Source organism: Macrotis lagotis, chromosome X (genome assembly GCF_037893015.1).
Source record: "Macrotis lagotis isolate mMagLag1 chromosome X, bilby.v1.9.chrom.fasta, whole genome shotgun sequence".
NCBI lineage: Eukaryota > Metazoa > Chordata > Mammalia > Peramelemorphia > Peramelidae > Macrotis > Macrotis lagotis.
In genome coordinates, this window is record NC_133666.1 from 383,388,676 (window position 1) to 383,410,293 (window position 21,618).

General features: G+C 34.8%; 1 protein-coding gene across 1 annotated transcript in view; it reads left to right on the forward strand.

The window, feature by feature from the left end:
• Positions 1-21,618, forward strand: part of TNFRSF11A (TNF receptor superfamily member 11a) — a 123,687-nt gene that overhangs the window by 42,264 nt on the left and 59,805 nt on the right. Inside the window, exon 2 of the mRNA XM_074208154.1 lies at positions 21,338-21,419. Within this exon, the coding sequence (XP_074064255.1) occupies positions 21,338-21,419 (82 nt within the window). The remainder of the gene's footprint in view (positions 1-21,337; positions 21,420-21,618) is intronic.

Consider the following 21,618-nt stretch of genomic DNA (forward strand, 5'->3'; position numbering starts at 1 on the left):
GTATATGACTTGTGATTCAGAGTTAATCTTGGGTGATGTGTTTAAATAGGAAATCACCATTGAGGGCTCAAAAACTATAGTAATGATATATCAATCAATCAGTAATTAATCAATAAACATTTTTCTTCCTCATTAGATTGTAAACTCTTTGTGGACAGATTCTGTCTTTCATCTTTTTTTTCTGTTATGTTCAGCACTTAGCACATAGTAAGGGCTTCATAAACATTTATTGATTGATTATTACCATCACCAAGAAATGTCTTCCTTTAAGGTTCATTCAGTCCCTATTTATCACTCAATCAAGATTCTTGTGACTATTGTCTGTTTTTCATCCCTTTGTCACCAATAGAGAGGGAAGTAAAGTATAAACCCTTTAATTCTGTTTACTTAGTCTCAGAAGTTAATTTATCTGGGGAGAGATTTCCCCTAGTCTCCATTCAGGTTCATCCATCTGCTCTACCATGGAATAAATGGACAATAGTAAATAGTAAAATTGCTTATAAAATGAATATCCCTTAAGACCTCTTTCCCTCTACTATAAAAAAGAAAAGTGAATCTTTATTTAAAAAAATTTCCCGGGGCGGCTAGGTGGTGCAGTGTATAGAGTACCTGCCCTGGAGTCAGGAGTACCTGAGTTCAAATCCAGCCTCACACACTTAATAATTACCTAGCTGTATGGCCTTGGGCAAGCCACTTAACCCCGTTTGCCTTGAAAAAATCTAAAAAAAAATTCCCTGTGGACCAGGTTGAAAACTTTTGGCAAAGAAAGAATTGTAGATGTTATAGTTTTAAGTCATGCCAAATGTTAGCACACACCTGTGAGCATTCTGTTTTGGGGGAGGTTCTGACCCATACCTAGAAATGTACCTTTTCCAATAACATTTTAAAGTTCTCCATTCTGTTTCCAGGTATATTCAGGTCATAGGAATTCCTGTTGTGCTTGTGGATCTTGGCTTCATCTCTATTGTTAGCTCCTTAAAAGTTTCTTGACTCCTTTGATCCACTTAATTCAGTCAGTCAGATATTAACAAGTATTTGTTGTTGTTATTATTATTATTATTAGTTTGATATAACAGTTCATAATATCTAATAAATAATTACAGAATCGCAGAACCTCAGAGCTTGGCAGAGACCATGTAGTCTGTACTTATACCTGGACAAGATTTTCCCTCTCCATATCCCTTATATGTAAACATTTTCTATAAGAACTTATCCAGCTTTAACATTCCCTGGAAGGAGGGATACCATTTCCTCCTGTGATTTCATGAGTTTTATAAAGAATTGCTTTTATTTGCATCTTTATTCCTCTCTCCTCTACATTAATGCAAAGCACACACAGCTGTTTGGGGCTCAAAATTATCATCTTCTCTTCATTACTTTTCCCTATGAAATAAGAAGGAAGAATCTGATATCAGTCAGTTTATTTTTGTTAACTCTTACACTTTAAAAAAAGAAACCCAGGCCGTTGCATTTTAAATGTTTTCCCTAACTCTGGGTTGAAGGGTTTTGTCACCTGTAAAGGGAAGTTTGGGTATCCTTATTCTCTCCTTCCTGAAATTATCTCCCAAGAAGAATGAAATTTCCAGAGGTTCAAAAAAGGATTAGTGACTTGTCTGGTGTCATAAAGTCTGTAAGAGGGGAAGCTTGGAATAGAACTCTTGGCCTTTCACTACAGATCTCAAGCTCCCTTCATTGTCTTTATGTTGCTTCTGAATCAAGTAAATTCAATTTAATCCTTTTAGGATGATTTCTTGAGGTAACCTGGGAGTGCTAGAAGGGCAGCTTCATGGTCTCCCTTTCCTTCCCCATTTCTTGTTGTAAACTTAGCTTATTGAAGCTTCTGAAAGCCCAGTTCCTAAGGATCAGTTCCTAGTAGGATCAGTTGTAGCAATATATTAAGAGATTCATCTCAAATTCAACAAATCTGTTAAATGAGGTGTTAATTTCACATTGAGTAATTTCTATTTAACCAGAACTACACCTTTCAGTTTTATCATAGGATTTAGAAATTTGATACCATCCTTACCTGAATAATTTGTAACACATTATCAGCATTAATGCTATTTTATAAGATCTTTGGAAACTCCCTTGTTTGTTCTTCTAGATTACCTTTTTTTCCTGATTTAACAGAAGGGAACAAGTCTCTTTGTCCTTTGTTATGTGTCTGGAGGTGTTTTCCAGTGAGTAAGACATGTCATCTTAACACCCATAATAACTTGTAACTTTTATTGCTATTGGATTAACGATGTAGTACTACCAAAAGCAGATTTTTTGCTCTGCCTGATGAAAAAAGAATAGAATTGTTTTCCTATAATTCTTGTGTGTGATATTACATCTCCACAATTTAGGTTTCAATAATTCAGGGACTTTTGCCCTCACTGAAATAATCATTCTCTCCATCAGTGCAGATCCCAGCCTATCCATGCCTTTTTGGTATATGCGATTCTTGTCCAGATCCTCTATAGAGAATCGACCAGACATTTTGCAAGTCTTTCTTCTGGGTTTTTTTTTTTTAACATTTTATAACATCATAGTTTGAAAAACTTAAAGATAGAAAGAATCTTTGAAATCATCTTTTCCAATTCCCTCCATTTAAAGATGAAGAGAGATCCCACAGAGATGATAGGGTCATTAAAAGCTGGAAGAGACATCAAAGGCTACCAAGTCCAACCAGCCTTCTCATTTTCCAAATAAAGAAACCAAGGCACAGAAAGTTTGACTTGCCATGAGCCACTCATCTAGCAAGTTTGGAAGCAGGATTTGAGCTCAAGTTATCCTTACTTCAAATTCAGTGGTCCTTCCACTGTGCCACCTAGCTCCCTCTGGCCTCTATAGGATATTCTTTGTAAGAAACAAAAAAGCTGATGATTTAGATATGGTTTTTTAATATCTTCCTACTTTACTGAAGTTATTATTTCAATTAATGTTCACTTAAAACTCTAGTGTTTTCTAATTATATAATCACATCATTTACTAAAAAGTGATGTTTGTTTGCTCCTTGCCTGTTATTCCCTCAATTTCTTTTTCCTGTGTTATTTGCCAAAGTTTCTGGGTACTGTGTCATATAATAGTGGGAAGGTTTAATGCCATTAACTTAACTCTGACCTTTTAGGAAAAATCATAAACATCTCTCTATTACACAAAATAATGGATTTTTCATTTTAAAGAGCTGCTGTTTATCTTATTGGGTAGCTATCCAACAGTAGATGGAGTCTAGGCCTGAAGTCAAGAAGAGTCATCTTTTTGAGTACAAAAATAGCTTTATATATTTATTAACTGTATAACCCTGAGTAAGTCACTTAACCCTCAGTTTTCTCTTCTATTAAATGAGTTGGAAAACCAAATGGTGCAAACCACTCCAGTATCTTAGCCAAAAAAAAAAAAACATCTAACTGAGATCATGAAGAGTTGGACACAACTGAAATGATTAAACAGCAAGATTTATCATAATAAGGAAAGATCTATTAAGTCTTATTTTACAGGACATTGACATGTCTATGGCAGTGCTAACCACCTTTGAGTGTGAGCATGAGCATATTTCCTTTTCTTAGAACTTGCCGGATACAAAGTCAGAGAATCATTAAAGAAACTTTATCTCTTGGGTGCATCTATCTCACACAATCTTAATATATGCATGCGACATACCTTGTAGGAGGACAGACGTACTTAGGGTTGCATTTTGTTCTGTCAAGTCAAATGCTTTGTAAAAGATAAACGTGGATCCTCTGCCTTTCAGTCATGTGTATAAAGATATGATCTGCTTTGGAAAATCTGTGGAAGTCTCTATAAGAGCAAAAACCCTTTTTATAAAGGCTATAGAGGAATGAAAAAGTCAGCAAAGGAATGAGTAGTGCTGATAAATTCTTGGTTTCCACCATTTGGTAATACAATATGTGATCTTTTCCACTCTTTTGGAAACTTCTTAGGCAATGAGATGCTGCAGTAGATAGAATATTGAGACTAAAGTCAGAAAAATTTGAGTTCAAATCCCTTCTCAGACATTACTAGCTGTTTCATCGTAAACAAAACACTTAACTTCTATTTGCCTCAGTTTTCTTTTTTTAAAAAAATATTTATTTAAGGCAATGGGGTTAAGTGAGTTGCCTAAGGTCACACAGCTAGTCAATTATTAAGTGTCTGAGGTCACATTTGAACTCAGGTACTCCTGACTCCAGGGTCAGTGCTCTATCCATTGTAGCACCTAGCTACCCCAATTCAGTTTTCTTAAATGTAAGATGGGGATAATAAGGACATCTACCTCTCAGGGTTGTTGTGAGGATCAAATGAGATAATATTTTTAATACATGCTTGTTCTCTTCCCTTCTCCACTTTGCTGCAGTATCTTGAAAATGGATTCCTCTGCGCTTTCAAAATAATTTCTTTTTTCTATGTGTATTTGTTCAGGTCTATCCATTCTTATTAGTTTTATCTTCATATATTAGTCTGTATCTTGATACTTGGTAATTTCATTGCTTTTGATTTCTCTTGTTATCAGATTGTCCTTCACTTCAGTAAATTTGCATTTCCACTTCTCACTCTCTCTCTCTCACACACACACACACACACACACACACACACACAGACATCACAAAATGGGAATTAAGTGATCTGCCCAGGGTCACATAGCTAGTAAGTGTCAGAGCCTGGGTTTCCACTCAGGTCCTCCTGACTCCAGGGTAAGTGTTATATACAGTATACCACCAGACTTGCCCCCAATCCATTCTCTTTTGTATTTTGGGTAATATTTGCCATTGTAGATTCAAGTTTTCCTATTCTGCCAATTATTTCTTCTGTGCAGGCCATAAATTATACTTTCAGAATCTTGTTTAACTTTTTGATCATTCAGAAATCTCCTTCCCCTTTGATGGTAGTTTCCCCTAGAAACTGGTCTCAAAGCAGTCTCAGTCTCCTCTCATTCTGGGTAATTCACAGTTTTGTTGGTCTGAGTTCATTGCCTTAAATGATGTCTGGGGGAATAGAAGAGGCCCCAGGGGTATGCCAGTCCCCTTCACCTCAGACTTAGTGCTGTTCTGCCCCAGTTGCCTTTAATCTTCAGTTCTTTGGCATAGTACTTTTTACAGCACAGTTCTGCCATGCTACAGTCCTAGCCATTGAAAGCTTTTGCCTTTTGGTTTTCAATGGTTCATAGTAAAGGGGGCAGTTGCCAGAGCATGGTAACTGTTGGAGAGGAGTGACTAAAGGATAGAGTTAAGGATTAGGGATGACCATTAGCCTTCTATGTTGTTTCTTCATTAGGTTATTACCTCTTTAGGGTTCTTGTTGTCTTAGACTATGGAGACAACTAAAATTTTTTATCCTATGGATAATTTTTATTTTGAAGAGTTTTGAGAGGTTGTGGAGATCAGAGAATGTATCTGGTTCTCCATCTTGTCATATCACTTGCAAATCTTGTTGTCTTCATGGTAAAAGTGTATTAGAAAGACAGCAAAAATCATGTTTAAAAAATTATGGCTTTGGAATAATTTGCATGAACTGATGCTGAGCAAGATGAGCAGAACCAGAGAAACATTGTATACCCTAACAGCAACATGGGGGTGATGATCAACCTTGATGGACTTGCTCATTCCATCAGGGCAACAACCAGGGACAATTTGGGCTATCTGTAATGGAGAATACCATCTGTATCCAGAAAAAGAATTATGAACTTTGAACAAAGACCAAAGACTATTACCTTCAAATTAGGGGAAAAAATCATTATCTTATTATGTAATTTTACTATCTTATACTTTATTTTTCTTCCTTAAGGATATTCTCTGTCATCACATTCAACTGAGATCAATGTATACCATGGAACCAATGTAAAGACTAACATAATGCCTTCTGTGGGGGGAGGGAAGCAAGAATGGGGGGAAAATTATAAAACTCAAAATAAATAAAATCTTTCTAAAAAATAAAAAAAATTATGGCTTGAGAATAAGAAATGAAAGAGACCATAATTTAAAAGATTATTAAGAAGCCTCATATTCATGCCAATAAAAAATACTTTTATTTAAGAAAAAATCAGGAGGTGGTGGACATGGTAAGCACTGATTATTGCCACTAAAAATGAAACTGAATATATATCTTAATAAGCAGAAAAAGACAAAAAACTATCATAGTAGGCATTTATGAATCAGATTTTTTTGTGCACTTAGATCATTGACTAGTTGAAGCAAAGAGCAAATCAGCATCCATTTAGAAGAAAGGATAAAGATGAGATAAGAAACTGCACACCATTACAAAAGCTATGACCCATCTGCTTAAATAAGATATTCAACTTGAAGAAAAGAAATGCAGAAAAAAGATAAAAGACATTGACTAGGAGAGGCATCATGGCATTGTAGAAAGGATGCTGTATTTGGAGTCAAAGGATTTAGGTTCAAATCCCTTCTCATTACTCAACTACATTTGTTGCCTTGGTCAAGTTCTTAAATCACTCAGAAGCTCAGTTTCAGCAACTGTAAAATGATTGAATTTGGACTAAATGGCCATTAAATTTCATTCCAGCTCATAACCTATGATCCCATGGCTATTCCCCAAGCTATTCCCATTTCTCTTTTGAACTGACATAAGGCGATTGCCATAAGGAAGGTGAGAGTCCAGAAACTACTGAAACCAGCCAATTCTTCATTTCCTTTCTGAGTGTTGACAATTATATAGACAAGGGTCTTTTTGTATTTAAGAGTTGATTTTTTTAGAATGTGTAATCAAATTCTAAAAAATCCATATCTTAAATACAAAAAAACCCCCGTCTGTATAATTAAAAAAAAAAAACCTTCCATACCTTCCACAATTCACCACCAGTCCTATTTTATATCTTATAATTCCTATAGGCTAAGCTGCTCTCCAACTCACAAGATAGGACCACTTTTTATATAAATATTTCAGTTGTTTTCCAATTATATACAATAGTAGTTTCTACCAATCATTTTTGTAAGGTTTTGAATTTTACAAGGTTTCCCCCTTTCTACCTTCCCTCGCCTCTCCCCCAATAGAAAGCAATCTAATCATTCTTTACATTTGTTTCTATAATATGTATAAATCAAATTTGAATTTGTTGAGAGAAAAACATCCTTAAGGAAAAAAGAAAATATTAGAGATTGAAAAATTATGTAATATGTAAGACAACTTTTTAAAATTTGGAGATAATTCATTTAAACTCCACAGTTCCTTCTCTGGATACAGATGGTATTTTCCATTACACATCCCCTAAAATTATCCCTGATTATTTTACTGATGTAGTAAGTCCATCACTCCATGTTGTTAAGGCATACAGTGTTTTTCTCGTTCTGCTTATCTCACTCAGCATCAATTCATGCAAGCCTTTCCAGGCTTCTCCGAAATCCCATCCCTCCTGTTTCTAATAGAATAATAATGTTCCATAACATATTATACCACAGTTTGTTCAGCCATTCCCCAATTGATGGACATACCCTCAATTTCCAATTCTTTGCCGCTACAAACAGAGCTGCTATGAATATTTTTGAACATGTGGTGTTTTTACCCTTTTTCATGATCTCTTCAGGATATAGACCCAGTAGTGATATTTTTTCTTTTTAAAGATTTTATTTATTACACTTGATCTTAGCCAAAAGTCCAAGAAGCAATAAAGATTTTATTTATTTTGAGTTCTAAAATTTCCCCCCAATCTTATTTCCCTCCCCCCATCCCCACAGAAGGTAACTTTCCAGCCTTTACATTGGTTCCATGATATACATTGATCCAAATTGAATGTGATGAGAGAGAAATCATATCCTTAAGGAAGAAACATAAAGTATAAGAGATAGCAAGATCAGACAATAAGATATCAGTTTTTTTTCCTAAATTAAAAGTGATAGTCCTTGGTCTTTGTTCAAACTTCACAGTTCTTTCTCTGGATACAGATGGTATTCTCCATTGCAGACAGCCCCAAATTGTACCTGATTGTTGCACTGATGGAATGAGTGAGTCCATCAAGGTTAACCATCGCCCCCATGTTGCTGTCAGGGGGTACAGTGTTTTTCTGGTTCTGCTCATCTCACTCAGCATCAGTTCATGCAAATCCCTCAAGGCTTCCCTGAATTCCCATCCCTCCTGGATTCTAATAGAACAGTAGTGTTCCATGTCATAGATATACCACAGTTTGCTAAGCCATTCCCCAACTGAAGGACATTTACTTGATTTCCAATTCTTTGCCACCACAAACAGGACTGCTATGAATGTTTTTGTACAAATGATGTTTTTACCCTTTTTTATCATCTCTTCGGGGTATAGACCCAGTAGTGATATTGCTGGACCAACTGTATATACATTTTTATTGCCCTTTGACATAATTCCAAATTGTTCTCCAGAAAGGTTGGATCAGTTCACAGCTCCACCAACAATGCGTTGATGTCCCAGATTTCCCACATCCCTTCCAACACTGATCATTATCCTTCCTAGTCATATTGGTCAATCGGAAAGGTGTGAGGTGGTACTTCAGAGATGCTTTAATTTGCATTTCTCTAATCTGTAATGATTTAAAGTAATTTTTCATATGCCTATAGATAGCTTTGACTTCCTTGTCTGAAAATTGCCTTTATATATCCTTTGACCATTTGTCAATTGGGGAATGGTTTGTTTTTTAATATATTTGACTCAGTTCTCTATATATTTTAGAAATGAGTCCTTTGTCAGACACATTAGTTCTGTGTAAAATTTGTAAAAATTGTTTCCCAATTTACTACATTTCTTTTGATCTTGGCTACAGTGGTTTTGTTTGTGGAAAACCTTTTTAATTTAATGTAATCAAAATGACCTAGTTTTTTTAAATAACATTTTCTAACTCTTCCTTGGTCATAAACTGCTCCCTTTTCCATATATTTGACAGGTAAACTATTTCTTGTTCTCCTAATGTGCTTAAAATATTGTCTTTTATGTCTGAATCCTACACCTATTTTGATTTTATCTTGGTGTGAGATATTGGTCTAATCCTAGTTTCTGCCATATTTTCTTCCAGTTTTCCCAGCACTTTTTATCAAAGAGTGAGTTTTTAATCCCAGAAGGACTCTTTTGGTTTATCAATAGCAGATTACTATAATCATTTCCTGCTGTTTCGTTTGCACCTAATCTATTCCACTGATCTACCACTCTATTTCTTAGCCAGTACCAGACAGTTTTGATGACTGATGCTTTCTTTTGCATTTTGTTTCTCCATATGAATGTAGTTATAATTTTTTTGGCTCACTAAAGTAATTTTTTAGAATTTTGATTGGTAGTTTAATTTAGGTAGAATTGTCATTTTTATTATATTATCATATATCATGTATGTCATATATTATGTATATCATATATCATTTTTATTATATTATCTCAGCCTATCCATGAGCAGTTGATTATTTACCCAGTTATTTAGATCTGATTTTAGTTGTGTGAAAAGTGTTTTATAGTTGTTTTCATAGAGTTTCTGAGTCTGCTTTGGCAGGTAGACTCCCAAGTATTTTATGTTGTCTGATGTTATTTTTATATGGGATTTCTCTTTCTAACTCTTGCTGCCATTTCTTCTTGGTACTATATAGACATGCTGAGGATTTATGTGGGTTTATTTTATATCCTGCTACTTTGATAAAGTTGCTAATTGTTCCCAGTAGTTTTTTAGATGATTTTTGGGTGGTTCTCTGAGCATACCATCATGTCATTTGCAAAGAGTGAGAGTTTTGTTTCTTCCTTCCCAATTCTAATTCCTTCCATTTCTTTTTCTTCTCTTATTGTTGAAGTTAACATTTCTAATACAATACTGAATAGCAGTGGTGATAATGGGCATCCTTGTTTTACCCCAAACTTATTGGGAATGCTTCTAGTTTATCCCCCTTGCATCTAATGCTTGCTGATGGTTTCAGATAGATACTGCTTATCATTTTAAGGAACAATCAATTTATTTCTATACTCTAGTGTTTTTAGTAGAAATAGGTGTTGTATTTTGTCAAAGGCTTTTTCAGCATCTATTGAGATAACATATAATTTCTATTAGGTTTGTTACTGTTATAGTCAATTATGCTGACAGTTTTCCTAATATTGAACCAATCCTGTATTCCTGGAATAATTCCTGCTTGGTCATAGTGTATTATTGTAGTGATAACTTGCTTTGCTAAGATTTTATTTAAGATTTTTGCATCCATTTTCATTAGAGAAATTGGACTATAATTTTCCCTTCTTTTCTCTTTCCCTTTGCCCCTTCTTCCTTCCCTTCCTTCTGTCAGTTTCTCTTTTCCTCCCCACCCCTCCTTTCCCCTTTAATACTTGAAAGGTAAGATAAATTTCTAAGCTCAACATTTTGTGTGTGTGTGTGTGTGTGTGTGTGTGTGTGTGTGTGTGTGTGTGTTAATCCTTTTTTGAGCCAAATATGATGAGAATAAGATTTAGGTGATTCTCACCTCCTCCCTTCTTCCCCTCTGTTGCAATAGGTCCTTTGCACCTCTTTATATGATGTAATGTACTCTCATTCAATCTTCTTCCTCCCATCTCTTTACTGCCCCCCCTTTTAAGGAGATAGTATTTTTAAATCATTCCATCAAAGTCATGTACAAGTCATGAGTGTCCATTACTTCTGGCTAAGTATATTCTCTTTAATAAAGATACAGTTCTTCAGAGTTATGAGAATCTTTCTCTCAGATGGGGATATAGCCAGTTTCATCTTACTGGATAAGTTTTTTTTTCTTTTCCCCTTTTTACCCTTTCATGTATCTCTTGAGTCTCCTGTTTGAAGACTAAAATTTCTGTTTAGCTATGGTCTTGTCATCAGGAAAAGTTATATCTCCTATTTTCTTAAATGTCCATCTTTTCCCCTGTAAGCAAAGGTTCAGTTTTTGCTGAATAATGAATTCTTGGCTGCATGCCAAGCTCCCTTGTTCTCTGGAATATCATATTCCAGGTCCTTTGATCCCTTAAGGTTGAGGTATCCTGTGTAATCCTGACTGTGGCTCCTTGGTATTTAAATTGTTTGTTTCTGACCACTTTCAGGATTTTTTCCTTGATCTGATAGTTTTGAAATTTGGTTACAATGTTCCTTGGTGTTTCCATTTTGTGATCCCTTTCAAGAGGGGATCGATGACTTTAAATGACTATTTTGTCCTCAGGTTCCAGGATAGCAAGGCAATTCTCCTTCATTATATCCTGAAGTATGGAGTCCAGACTTTTTTCTCTTCAAAGTTTTCAAATTGGCTCATCTGGATCTATTTTCCAGGTCTGTTGTTTTGCCAATGAGGTATTTTACATTTTCTTGTATTTTATTTTTTTCATTTTGTTTCATTTTGTTTAACAAATTCTGGGTGTCTCATGAAGTCATTTGTTTCCAATCTGTTTTTTTAGAGAAGAGTTTTCTCCATTTACCTTTTGCACCTCCTTTTCCAATTGGTCAATTCTATTTTTGAAGGAGTTGTTATCTTTTTCCACTTGCCCAGTTGTATTTTTGAGAGAATTATTTTCTTTTTGAACTTGTCCAATTGTATTTTCTTTTTAAAAAATTTCATTTATATAAGGCAATGGGGTTAAGTGACTTGCCTAAGGTCACATAGGTAGTTATTAAGTGTCTGAGGCCAAATTTGAACTCAGGTCCTCCTGAATTCAGGGCCATGCTCTATTCTTTGGGTCACCTAGCTGCTCCCCAATTGTATTTTCAAAGGATTTGTTTTCTTATAGTAAGATGTTAATTTTCTCTTGCAATTCTTTTCCCGATTTTTCATTTGATTTTTAAACTCTTCTAATCTCTTTCTTCTAAGAAGTCTTTTTGGTCTGGAGGTCAAGTCATATTCTTCTCTGAAGCCCTGGTCCTCTCTGACTTAGGATCCTTGTCTTCAAGGCAGCATTCAATGGACCCCACTTTGTAATGGCCTTTTTTCATTTTGGGCCCTTTCCCTAAGGTCTTGAGTTGGGAGAGGGGCTGTTCATAGACCTTCAGTGTTGAGATCTCTAGAGGTCTTACCCACTTCAGGGGGGGTTACTCAGTGGGTTGGTCTGTAGGGGATGCCAGAAGTTTTCTTAGAATGTCTGTGATGTTGATTAGTGGCCAACTCCCGGGGTGGGGGGGCAGTGGAACGGGACAGGATCTGGGCTGGCCTGGACCAATGTGAGCTGGGCCCTTGGCTAGATAGTTAATCTACTTGATCCATAATCATTGCTGGGGGTGATCTGAGCCTTGGGGTAAGGTCCAAACACCAGGAGAGGACTGTTCTGAAGAAAGTCACCATATTCTCCCCCAGGAATGGGGCAGGGGAGGGGACTCCAATAAAAACTCAGGGGCTCATGACCTGGTCTTCCAGATCAGCCAAGCTGACAGAATGGATGTCTGGCCATGGAGCTCTCCTGCCTGCCATGCACAGAGCAAACACTTCCACTGCTGTTCTCAGATTAGTCCCTGACCTCACCCTGCCGCCCTTGCACTGGCTCTCTACTCTCTGCTCCTAACTCATCCACACTCTCCTGAGACAGACCTTGTTGGTAGATGTTCTTCTCCTTGGTTCTTCTCTGGGTTCTGTGGTTCCAAAATCTGTTAAGAGGCTTGGTTCATGTTAGTCCTGAGGTAAAGCCAGGAGAAGTTAAAGCAGTGCCTGGCTTCTCTCTTCTATCTTGGCAGGAAGTCTGGTCAGGACAACTTTTAAGATTAATCTCAGTCAACCCTGTGGAGGAGGATTGCTGCATTAAAAGTCAGGCATTACAAGGAGGAAACTAAGTGAAACTGATGTATTTTCACTTTCTTCTACAGTTGTCATTGATAGGTTAAGGGGGGCACAAACAACTTATTTGTATAAATTACATTCAAAGTTTCTTCTTGAAAGGCAGTGTGATGTACAAGGCCAGATTAAAATATTTCAGCAAAGTAACAATTTGTCAATGGATTGGTAAAGAATTCAGAGGGTGGCCTGCCTTGGAGTCAGAAAGACTTAAGTTCAAATCTCGCCCCTGACCCTTATTATCTGTGTGACCCTGGGAAAGTCACTTAATGCTATTTACCGCAGTTCCCTCATCTGTAAAATCGTCTGGAGTAGGAAATGGCAAACCACTGTAGTATCTTTGCTAAGAAAACCCCAAAAGGAGACAATACAGAAAACAAGGAAATTCAGGGGGCACTGATAAACTCTCTTGGAGTGTACCCCAGTCCTGCATCCATGGTGGCAATCTTTTCTTTATCCCAAGGCTTTCTTTATTCTTCCTTCTTCAGAAGTTTAGAAATTTCATGATATCCTCAGGCTTGCCTTTTTCTTTCTCAGATGTGCTGCCTCTAGACTGCCTTTCCTTTTTCCCCCAGAAGTTTCCACCTTCAGCCACCTTATCACCTTAGGGGTTATTGGAAACAGTTCCTGCTCTCATATCTACAACGCCAACTGAACCTTCCTTCCAATTACTGGCTCTTACCTAAGTGCAAGGAGAGGGGGAAAAGTCAACTGATGACTCTCTATGAAAGTAGATATGTGTACTCTGTGGACCAAATGTCTATTTACACATGTACAGGTTTGAAGATAATGCTCCTAACCTTCCAGTATCTAGGATCCCATTTCTATTTTGTTAGTTTTTGGAAATGAGGCCAAAATTAAGAAGGACAGAGATGAAAATCTGGGACCAGTTCAATATAGACCAGAGTGAAAACATTTGCCAAGAATGTTTTCATTAATCAAGAATGAAAGTCGGAGGTTTGAAGATGATCAGATACAGTCATAAATGATACTGACTGACAATCTGGTGGCATTATTCTCATGAGTCTCCAGGCAGCTTCCAGCACACAAAATCTTTGGGTTTGGGGTGAGAGGAGGAGGAGGTATGGCGCAGAGCTAGGTAGAACAATTCAGTTACCTTACTGTCAATTCGACTTTCGAGAGGCAAGTCTGTGAGGGAAACCACATTTGTAAAGCCAAGGACTCCCACGGCATCAAGACATCACAGTTTTGGAAAAAGCAGTGAGAAGGATGTCTTTGCATACCACTTCCCTCTCTATAATAAATATAATGCACAAATAATTATAAATGGCAACATGGTCCTCTTATATCATAAAGGACAGTTAACTACCTATTTAGCACATAATCAACACACAATAAGGGCTTAATAAATGTTTGTTGAATGGAGTTGAATGTAGACATCTATCAACCTGATTTGTTTAAAAAAAAAAAACCCCAAAACCTCTCTTCTTCTGTCCTACCACAAGTTTGAAATAACTGCATTTTCCCCTGGGTTTGAACAAGGAGTTATTTTGGGAAGAGTTAACACGGTAGCTTCCTAGCACATTTATACAGATTATTTCACCTAGTCAATGCCTTGCCAGTGCTTTTTTTTTAGCTTCAAAAAAACCACAGCCCTGAGAAAATGAGACTTAAATACTCAACAGAAGGAAAGTGGGGAAGTGGAATATCCAGAAGTTGGAGGGGAAGAGGAAAACCTTAGAGAGCTTTGGAGGGCGCTGGTTGCCTGTTGGAGTGGGGTAATCTATGCTTGAAAATGGTAGGAAGGACACTAAAAATATAGTATTTAAAGATATTGTCTAGAGCCCTCCTGAATACTAAAAACAAGTCCAGTGTAATTCTAGCCCACTGTCAAATGTTTCAGCCTCAGAAACTGATATGATGATTTCATCAGTGGAAATACTATTAAAGAAAAGACATCAGCTTTGCCACTGTACCCTCAGAATCATGGGTTTTTTCCATCTAACTTGCAGCCAAAATCTTCCATATGTGTTGCCTCCCCCATCAGTATGTGAGTTTCTTAGGTATTGAGAATGTCCTTTTTTCTCCTTCTCTATATATGTCCCCAGCATTTAGCACAGTGCTCATAAATAGTAAGTACTTTATAACTGTTTTAAGTCATTCAGTATTTTATATAATTCACAGAAATCATTTATTTCTTAACTTTATATTACCCTATAAAAAGGGTTTTCCTTTTGAAGGATTTGTTCATCATCCTACAAGAAATCAAAAAATGAGTAACTTGAGTGAAGGACAAACTATGCTTTTGTTTTTACAATACCATTGAGGCAAAAATGTGGTTTGTTCCACTTTAGATTGGAGAACTGACCAAAGACAAAATTGTTGCTTCTGCCTGGAAGGGTCTTCTTCAGATCTCTTCATCTGCCAAGGCTACTATGTTCTTTCCAATATGTATGGTCTCAATAAGAAATACCTGGTCTTCCATATGGGGGTGCTGTTGAAATATCAGTAACAATCATAATCTATAGGTAGCCATTAAAGAGACTAGAGCTTCTAATTATTTCTAATTACAGGTTGCTTGTGTGAGCTTGTAAACAAATTGGATGAGTCATGGACACAGTTCATGAGCACACATTTAAGGCAGGTGATTTTTATAAGCATTGTGATTTGACATCACTAAGATAGAGTCAGAAGTATTTTATCAAATTTTTCAGATGCCTTAGTTCTTTTACCAAATTCCCCCAGAAAGTACCTTCATGTGTATGTAACACAAGACAGTACATTCTTATCTTATAATGACTCTTCCAAATTTCTTATGAGTTATAGCAGTTGCTAACTTTTTGACATCTGAAATACTGTTATTAGTTTGCTTTTTTGGAGGAGATATCAGCATTACAATAATTTTCAAATATCTATAGGCTCAGAGAATTTATTAGTCACACAAAATTTGCATTGGCCATGACCATGTTTATCATTTCTTTCCCATTACTGTTTTTCCTTCTACAGTTTCCAAACACACCTCCCAATCATTAAATTAGACTGAAAAAAGATGGTAATCTACCACCTTACTAAGAAAATGAGATAAAAAATGAAGAGGGAAAAGAGGCAAAGGTCTTGAATATGTGAACCAATGCACATTTTTATAAATATGGAAAAGACATAAAATGATTATTTGCACATAGATTTACATGCAATACATTTAATAACAGTCTCTGTTAAATATTCTTATTGTCCATTTATCTGGATTAAAAGTAAAAATATATCTTTTGCACGCAAATATTGAAAATAATATGTTGTGATCTTCCTGTATCTTCACTGTCTACCAAGACACTGAATACATATTTATGGATTGATTAATTGATTGAGGCTGAATCATGATTTAGTAATATGATCCTGAAGGAATATATAGGTTCTTGGGGTAATCATTGTAGAAGAAACACTGTATTGATTGTAAGCTACTGTGAATTTACATGTTTTCTGTATTTTCTATGGGGTAAAATTAAGGTTATCCTATAGTGATTTAGAAAACCACATTATTAACCATATATATATATATATATATATATGTATATATATATAGTATGTATACATATATAATTCTATTTTTATTTATTTTATTAAATATTTCCCAATTACATTTTTATTTTTTTAAGGCAGTGGGGTTAAGTGACTTGCCCAAGGTCACACAGCTAGGCAATTAAGTATCTGAAGCCAAATTTGAACTCAGATCCTCCTGACTCCAAGGCCAGTGCTCTATCCACTGTGCCACCTAGCTGCCCCCCTCAACTACATTTTAATCTGATTCTAGCATTGCCTCAAGCTCACTCTTTGTCACCTTTGCTGCATAATATAGGCATTATTACCTGAGTGTTTATGTGAGAGCTGGGGACCTGTTTTTCCACATTTTGAGAGATCTATATAGTCAAGCTATACTGAGAGATTTCCCAGAAGGATCTTTTAATGGAGGAAAAATGAACCAAAGAAATATGTTTTGTTCTCCAAACTAAACTTGATCCATGTAAGCCTGATCCATGCTACACATAGTTTGCTATTGTTCTTGTGGTGGAAAAATGGCTTTCTAAAGAAAATTGATGAACCTGACATTGATTACATTTTTTATTTTATTTGTTTTATTTTACTGGATTTTCACATCCTATCATATTTAGGTTATATTTGTTGTAGAATTTGGAAGAGATCTGGGTGATCATTTAGTCAACAATAATGGGTATATTAAAAAATTACTGAAAGACCCTAGTAACTAAAAATATTAATTAAATTAAGTTTTATCAGAAATTTGCATACCATATGCTCAAAATACTTCCAATTTTCTGTTGAGATTGCAACTTGACTAAAATGACACAGCAACTCGGTAGCAAAGTCAAACCAACAACTCAGAGCTTCTGACCCTTTATAACATCACCAGTCTAGAAATGATTTGTTCATGCTGTCAAAGATAGTCTTGCCCTATGTAATCATAAAATTCCTTTCCATCCTTCCCCACCATTTCTGTTTCTGTGGTCTCATCACTAGAGTAAATCATATTTGGGTCTTATGGTGACTATAAAGTAAAGAGATTGAGTTTGAGGTGATTCAGTAAACATTTATTAAGCTCCTACTATATACAAAGAGGGACTTACAGGTGCTATAAGGAATAGAGCACTGTTTTTGGAGCCAGGGAGATATGAGTTCAAATCTGGTCTCAGACACTTAATTTGTGACCCTGGGTAAATTACTTAACAGAGATTTGCCTCAGTTCCTTATTTGTAAAGTGAGGACATGCTAGAGAAGGAAATGGAAATTCTCTCCATTATGTTTGCCAAGAAAATCCTATGGACACAAAGAGTTGAGCACTAATGAATGATGCTGTTAACAATAATAACAATGTGCAAAAAATGGTGCTAAGTTCTGGAGATAAAAGTAACTGTATGGATTGATTAGTAGCCTAGTTCAACTGGGATGTAGAGTTTGTGGAATATTCACATACTGTATATGTTTCTACATAGCTATGGATATATATAGATATATAGGTATACACATATGTAGACTATAGATAGATATAATCCAAAAATATGGTAATTTATTTATTATTAATTTTGATTTTTGTTATAAATGTGACATCTACAAATATTCACATTTCCTCATACAAAGAACATATCTAAATGGCACTAAATCTTTAATACATACAGCTAACATACTATTCAATTTAGCATAGTCAAACCAATATAGCCTAGCTTGTCTGTGGCCACTTCTAAATTTTGTGCTATTTTCTTTTGTAATTTTTAAATATTAGCACAAACTATGGAAATATCTCTTAAATTATTTTTGTTTCTGTAAGGGTTATTATATAAATGTATTACTATAATTCTTATGTGTGCTTTAATACATGAACTATATTCTCTAATTATTTGCATGGTATTTATGTTTTTTCCTAGATTTTGTTGGTAACATACAGAAAGGCAAATAAGGCAAATTATTTTTATGGATTTATTTTATATCCTATTTTTATTGAAATTTTTCAATGAATTTTTAGTTAAATTTTTAGAATTCTCTAATTAAACTCTTATTTGCAGAAAGTAATAATTTTGTTTTTCTTTACCTTTGTTTATTCCCTCAATTTATTTTTTCTTATTTATTGCCAGAGTTAGCAATAATAAAGGTGACAATAGATAACTTTGCTTTATGCTCTATTTTATTGGAAAGGTTTCTTGCATTTTTCCCATCACAGATGATGCCAGATTAGATTGATGTTTATCATATCTTTTCTTAAAATAAATAGGCATCATATTTTTGGTAAATATTAATATAAAATTATGTAATTTGTTAGTAATGTGGTATATGGTAATATAATAATTTATGGTTTTCATTATATTTAAACAATTCTACATTCATGATATCTCCTGATCCCACTGGACAGAATAAATGATCTTTTTATATCTGATTGTAATCCCTTTATTAATATTCCTTTCAACATTTTAGCAACATTATTCATAGATATTGCTCTTTGTCCTATAGAAGCAATTTGATGTAATGTCTTTATTTATTTTTACAAATAATTTATATAGTATTGGAGTTGTTCTTTGAACTTTTGATAAGATTTACCTACAAATAATATGGTGCTATGGTTGGATTTTTTTTTTCTCCTTTTGAAGTTCCTTTTTTATGTTTTGTTCACGGTTTGAATTTTTTTTTCCCCTTCTAAGATCAAAACTCTATTTCTCCTTATAGTAACATGAGTACTTTATATTTGGGTAATCATTCATCTATTTTTTTTTTACAGCAAAGATATTGTTGAAAATTGCGCAAATAGTTTCTAAAAATTTCCTTTATATCAGTATTGTATTCTTGTTCATTTTTTTTTTATTTTGAGCAGTTTGATTGTCACCTCTTTTTGGAAGACTAAATTATGATAGCTGTCTATTTTACTTTTTTGTTTTTAAGAGGAAAGGCATACAGTTTTAGTTATAGAGTCAGTTTTTAAATTTTTAATCCCTTTTTTATTTTAGAATTTCTATTTTTGTATTTAGTGGAATTATTTTTTGCTTTTTTGTATTTTTACCTGTTTTATCCCTTTATTAATATGTTCACTTTCTTATTTTTGTTGATTAGTAGTTCTCATTTGTCATTTTCTTTGATGGAATGTATATGGAATGCATTTTTTGTTCCTATTCTTTGGGATATTTTCCATTTAAGTTGGAATTTTTTTCTTTAAATACCATTTATTGATTATAATTTTATAATAGGGTGGTTAGTAAAGGATGAGATTAAATTTCTGAATTTTTGCTTGTTTGTGGTGGTTTTAATACCATAGTATCATGATGATTTTTCTGTAAAAATAGAAATATATCTATTTAATATACATATTGTATTCATAGGTGAGAAATATGTATGCTTCTTTTATTCCCATTAATAATCACCAGAGTTCTATAATAATTGAACTTTTAAAACATTGATTCAAGTCCTTAATTTTATTATTTTTCTAAGTCTGGTGCTTTGAGGTTTCCAGATATGGTTTTGCAGCCTATTCTTCTCTGTAATTAGTTTTTCCTTTAAGTACTTATGTACACCATTAGGTATACATAAGAATTAATATTATTTCATTTTATAAGATACCTTTAAAGCATAATGTAATTTTTTTTTACTGCTTATCTCCTTTTACATGTCTCTTTTCAGTTGCTTTTTCTAGATCATGATTGCCACCTTTGCATTGTTTAATTTTAATTGCTTAATTTAATTTAATTAATACATTCTCCTCTTATCTCTCATTTTAATTCTGTGAATACTTCTCTTCCAAGTGTGTTTCTTGTAAATAATATTCTATGGGACTTTTCTTTCTCATCCATTCTGCTCCTCTCCTCTGTTATATAGGTTGGTTCACTTCATTTACATTCAATTATGATGAATTGTGTTTCCCCCCAATTATATTCTCACACTTTTTCTTCTCTTTGCCTTCTATCCTCCAATTTTCAAAGAATAAGAAGGTAGTGAAAGATAAGGAATGAGATCAACACTTACAATCTAAAATTTCAATACTCTGATCCTACTCCTCTGTTTCTCTTTTCTTTTACTAACACAAACCCTGTTCATTTGCTTTGCTTTTTTTCTTTTTAATTACCACTTAATGATCCACCTTCTGGGACTGAAATTTGTTTTGCTTGTGACTAACCCTCTCCATTTTCCACTTTCCTTTATCATGATCCCTGTCAATTTAACTGTTGAATTTAATATATTTCTCTGCCAAACCTTTATCTTTGAGTGTTTACATGTTGAAGGGGGAGGGAGTATGTGAAGATATGGATGTGGAAGTGTGTTCAACCTTCTGATCATTCATTGGCTTTGGCTCAGTCTCTCTGTCACCTTCTCTTTTCAAAATCTCCAATCAGAAGGTAAATCTGTTGTCTCTTGTTGCCTTGGAAGACTCTAGTCAGATGTCAAGAGTATGGGCCATTCTCAATCACTGAATCTGCCCTGTGTTCTGCTATGTCTCCTACTCTAAAGTCTGTTCTGCCAAACCTTTTCTCCTTGCACAATGAGTGACTTTGGGGTTCTGGCTCTTTTCCCTGATCCTACTCCAACAGGCCTGGGCCCAGCTCTTTCTGGCTTTAAGTCTCACTGATGGAGTCTTACACTGGCTCCATGCCTCCTTGGAGCATCCCCAATCTGAGCTCCTATAGCCTCCAGACTTCATTTTCTAACCCACTCTGACTTCTGCCTTTCCTGGCATAGCCCTTCCTTGGGCATCAGAAGTTTCTGACTATTTTTTGTTGAACCCGATTAGATGGAAGAGTTCAGTGCTATTTGTTTTTGGTCATTTCGATCCTTATTCAATACATCTGGTGTCCTTTTAGATCTTTGCTAATGCTTTTTATGGGAGAGCTAGTTATCTCTAGGACCTTTTCACTATGCCATCTTAACCACAAATCTTGGGGATTACTTTTAAATGCTTAAGCTGTCTCAGAGGGCCATAGAAGTTAAACAAAATTATTAGGAAAATTATTGTCAATGCTAGAAATTAATATATCAATTATAATAATGTCCCTCAACAGAAAGCAGAGTTTTTGTCATTTCATGTATTTCACTGTGTTTTCTTGAGTTGCTAGGAATGTAACCAAAGAATAACTTCTTAGATTTCAATCTGAAATAAACTGTTGTATAATCTTTTATCTAATGTCAATTCTCATTTCTCATTTTAGTTAACTCTCCAAATCACTTCTCGGTGTAGCAGCGAGAGACATTATGAGCACTATGGACGGTGCTGCACCAAATGTGATCCAGGTATATTATTCATTCATCCTCTTATTTTCTTCAAACATAATTGCTTTTTATATAAAGAATCACTATATTATTTCTGTTATATTCTAAAAATCTTCTTTTCCTTGGGTAAGAAATGCTACCATCAAATTATAATATCTTAATGTTCCTCTTGAATAAACCATAGGAAGATAAAATTTTCAAAAAAGTTATTTATAGCTCC